General features: G+C 35.4%; 1 protein-coding gene across 1 annotated transcript; it reads left to right on the top strand.

Annotated features, from left to right (window-relative positions):
• The first annotated feature begins 335 nt into the window (after positions 1-335).
• Positions 336-3,557, top strand: LOC123193094. The gene is made up of 4 exons (XM_044605879.1): positions 336-480; positions 1,124-1,239; positions 2,307-2,487; positions 3,037-3,557. Exons 1-4 carry the CDS (start codon positions 336-338, stop codon positions 3,555-3,557), a joined length of 963 nt encoding a protein of 320 aa, XP_044461814.1.
• The last annotated feature ends 525 nt before the right edge of the window (positions 3,558-4,082 follow it).

Here is a 4,082-nt window from a genome sequence, read left to right as displayed (position 1 = left end):
AATAATTTATTCTTATATATTAAAAATAATGGATATATAAAAAATAATATATTTTTTCTTTAAATTACCTGTAATGAAAAATAGATTAAATTTTATTTTTATAAAATAATTGATTTTTATATATAGAAAATAATAGATATATTTAAAACAATACCTTAACTGTGCATTTTATTTTCAAACATGTTGCAGTGAAGAGATGCGAGAATTTGGAAAGGGGTGCGGGAAGGGAATGGGTGCTTTGAAAACTTACAGAAAATTGAGAAAGGGTGCGGAAATGGTCGTTAATTTGGAAAGGGGTGCGGAAACCTTACAAAAATTTGAGAAAGGCTATAGAAATGGTGGATAATTTGGAAAAGGGTGTGGAAACCTTACAGAAATTTGAGAAAGGCTACGGAAATGGTCGACAATTTGGAATAGAGTGCGAAAAACCTTGCAAAAATTTGAGAAAGGCTATGCAAATGGTGGATAATTTGGAAAGGGGTGCGGAAACCTTGTGGAAATTTGAGAAATGGTGCTGAAATGGTTGATAATTTGGAAAGGGGTGTGGAAACCTTACAGAAATTTGAGAAAGGCTACAGAAATGGTCGACAATTTGGAATAGAGTGCGAAAAACCTTGCAAAAATTTGAGAAAGGCTATGCAAATGGTGGATAATTTGGAAAGGGGTGCGGAAACCTTGTGGAAATTTGAGAAATGGTGCTGAAATGGTTGATAATTTGGAAAGGGGTGCGGGAATTTGTGAAAAGGTGTGGCAAGTATTGCGGGTGCGTGGAAGGTGTGAAAATTGTGGAAAAGGTGTAGTGGCAAATGTCGAAAGGATGCGGGAATTGTTGAAAGGGTATGACCATTTTTGAAAGGGTGCGGTAGTTTCTGAAAGGGTGCGGGAATTGTTAAAAGGGTATGGCAATTTTTGAAAGGGTGCGGTAGTTTCTGAAAGGGTGCCACAAGTGTTGAAAGGGTGCGATAATTGTTGAAAAAGTATGGCAATTTCTGAAAGGGTGCGGTAGTTTCTGAAAGGGTGTGAGAATTATCAAAAGGGTGTGGGAATTACTGAAAGGGTGTGACAGTTTCTGAAAGGGTGCGAGAATTGTCAAAAGGGTGTGAGAATTGCTGAAAGGGTGCAGCAGTTTCTGAAAAGGTACGACAATTACCGAAAGGGTACGAGAAATTGCAGAAAGGGTGGGACAAGCATTGCGGGCACTTGGAAGGTGCAGGAATTGCTGAACGGGTGCGGCAACAGGTACGACAGTGCATGGATGGGTGCATTGCATTATAATCTAACGGGTGCTTGAAAACCCTAATGTTCAGACATATGCATGCATGCACAACTTATCATTTTTAATGAAAACCTTTATTAAGAAAATTTAAAAGAAGTTAATAATTATTTTTAATAAGAAGAGAATTCAATTCTTCATTAATATTTAGTTAGGGTAGATTTGCGGCAGATGAAAGTATTTACTGCAATATTAATAAAACTATGATTATTTACTTCCTCTAGAAAGAAATTATTGTTATTTCACAAAGATCTCTTTGTTTCTTCACTTATTTTTAATATTCCAAATCTATGTTATAACTTCAATCTCACCTTTTTGTTCTTGAATCCATCTATTAGAAAGAATGGTAGGAGTGATGTTTATGCTAGGATTCGGAAGAGAATGGCGCAACGATGAAGGTAATAACCTTAAATATATCGGTGGATTTCAGAAATTATTTTCGGCTAATAGAAGAATCAATTACGAAGGATTTAAGGAAGGAGTATGTTATCGTTTAGGTATCGATCAAAGTTTTAATGAAATTAAAATTTATATGCCAAATCTAACAAAGTTTAATGATTCACCTTATTTATTGAAAGATGATTATGATATCCGAATGATGATGCAGTTATGTAAGTCTCGCAAAAAGTCTATCTTTTTTCTTGAAGTGGTTTTATAGCAAAATTAATTTCGAGATAATTACCAGCAATATTCACAACCGGATCGAGAGATTCATCAAGAGATTTATTAAGGGATTCAACAAAATCCATCAACCGAAGTTCATTCCATGGATAACATATATACACAACCATAAAGTGTACCAGAAAGTATACCAGAAAATGTTCTAGAAAATGTACCAGGAAGTAACAGGATAAATACAGATGGTATTGAGAATGATATTGGTTGGAATCCTTTTTCTCAAGACTTGGCATATGGTGAAAGAGGCCCAGAACCCATATAGGGTACACTTGAAGGCTGTTATCAAACAAATGATTTACCAAGGAATGATATTAACCTTCAAGAAGAAGATGAATATTGTGGTTGTGATAACAAGGGTGATAGAGATTATAATAGTGTGAAAATGTGTGATGATGTTGTTGATGATGCAGGGGTTAGTACGTCAGTGATAGCACCTGAAAGTTTAGTTGGTTGCAATCCATTTTTTGGTGTTCCAAAACCCTACAGAGATGTTGAAAATGAAGGAATTGTAGTTCATACTGTTGCACCATCAGGCGGCAAATTCAAAGTGACATACCAATTTGCATCTAAACAAGTTTTAAAAGATACATTATATAGAGATGCAATAGAAAATGGTTATCAATTCAAGGTCTCGAGCTCAAATAAGAAGAGATGAAATATAAAGTGTTTACATCAACAATGGAAATGGAAAGCGGGATGGGTCAAGTTAAGTAATAGCGATATATTTGTGTTACATAAATTAGGAGCACATACTTGTCCTTGCGATATCATAAGTCCTCACCATAGGCAAACAGGTAAAAGAGCACTTGGAAAAATCTTACAGACCTTATTTACTGCTAGGGATCGTGTGTATAGGCCGAAAGAAATTATAACAGATATGGCAGATAGGTTTCAAATTGATATATCTTATGCATAAGCTTGGCGTGCAAAGAATTGGGTATTAAACGAAATTAGAGGTTCATCGGAAGAGTCATTTAGATTATTACCACTATTTTGTTATAACCTTCAACAACAAAAACTTGGTACTATTACACAAATTGAAACTAACTTAGATAATCGATTTCAATTTGTTTTCATATCTTTAGGATGCTCTATTAGAGCATTCCGTGAGTATTGTCGTCCTGTTATTTGTATTGATGGAACATTTTTGAAAGGTCGATATTGGTGTACACTTTTTATTGTTGTGGGCAAGGACGGAAACAATCAAATTTATCTAATTGCATTCAGAGTTGGCGAAAGGGAGGAAATGATGACTTGGACCTTGTTTCTCCGAGCGTTACACAAATGTATTGGCGATCTCACTAATCTAGCAATCATCTCAAACAGACACCAAGCCATCACTCGTTTTGTGAGAGAGGTGTTTCCAAATGTACATCATGGCTGGTGTAACCATCATATAAAAGGAAATATGCGTGCTCGGTATAAGCAAACAAAACATATAGAGAGATTATTTTGGAGAGTGGCGAAGGCTTATCGAACAGAGGATTTTGAGGAGGCTTTGCATATGATTAAAGCTGAAAACCCCCCTGCAGCTGCTTATTTGGAAGGGATCGACTACGCACGGTGGGTTGTGCTTACTTTTCTAGCATCCGATATAACATTATGACCACAAATATTACTAAATCGTTTAATGCTTTGGCACGACATGCGCGTAAATTGCCAGTGGTTATGCTCATTGAATTCCTACGTTCGACCTTACAAAAATGGTTTTATACTTATCGTAATATGGCAGGTACAAACCTCCTAAAATTGTTACTCTTCGCAATATGATAGGTACAAACCATCAATGTCTGTATTTTCTAATTTTTCAAATGTTATAATATCTTTTAGATACTTGTACTCATCTTCTAACTCCATGGGCTAAAGAAAAGTTAGCCAATCATATTCGCAAATCAGCTAATATGATTGTCAAACCAATAACCATTGATAGATATGAAGTGTATAGTTCTGGTAGATCTATCGCTATAGTCAATCTTGCAACAAAAGAATGCAGTTGTAAAAAATTTTAACTATCACAGATAGCATGCAAACATGTTGCGACAATTGTCAGATTTCAAAACCTCTCAAATTGTTATCCTTGGGTAAATAAATATTACTCAACTGAATATTGGAAAGTTGTTTACCGAGAGGC

Source organism: Mangifera indica, chromosome 12, assembly GCF_011075055.1.
Source record: "Mangifera indica cultivar Alphonso chromosome 12, CATAS_Mindica_2.1, whole genome shotgun sequence".
NCBI classification, from domain to species: Eukaryota; Viridiplantae; Streptophyta; class Magnoliopsida; order Sapindales; family Anacardiaceae; genus Mangifera; species Mangifera indica.
This window is presented reverse-complemented; position numbering and strand designations above follow the sequence as displayed.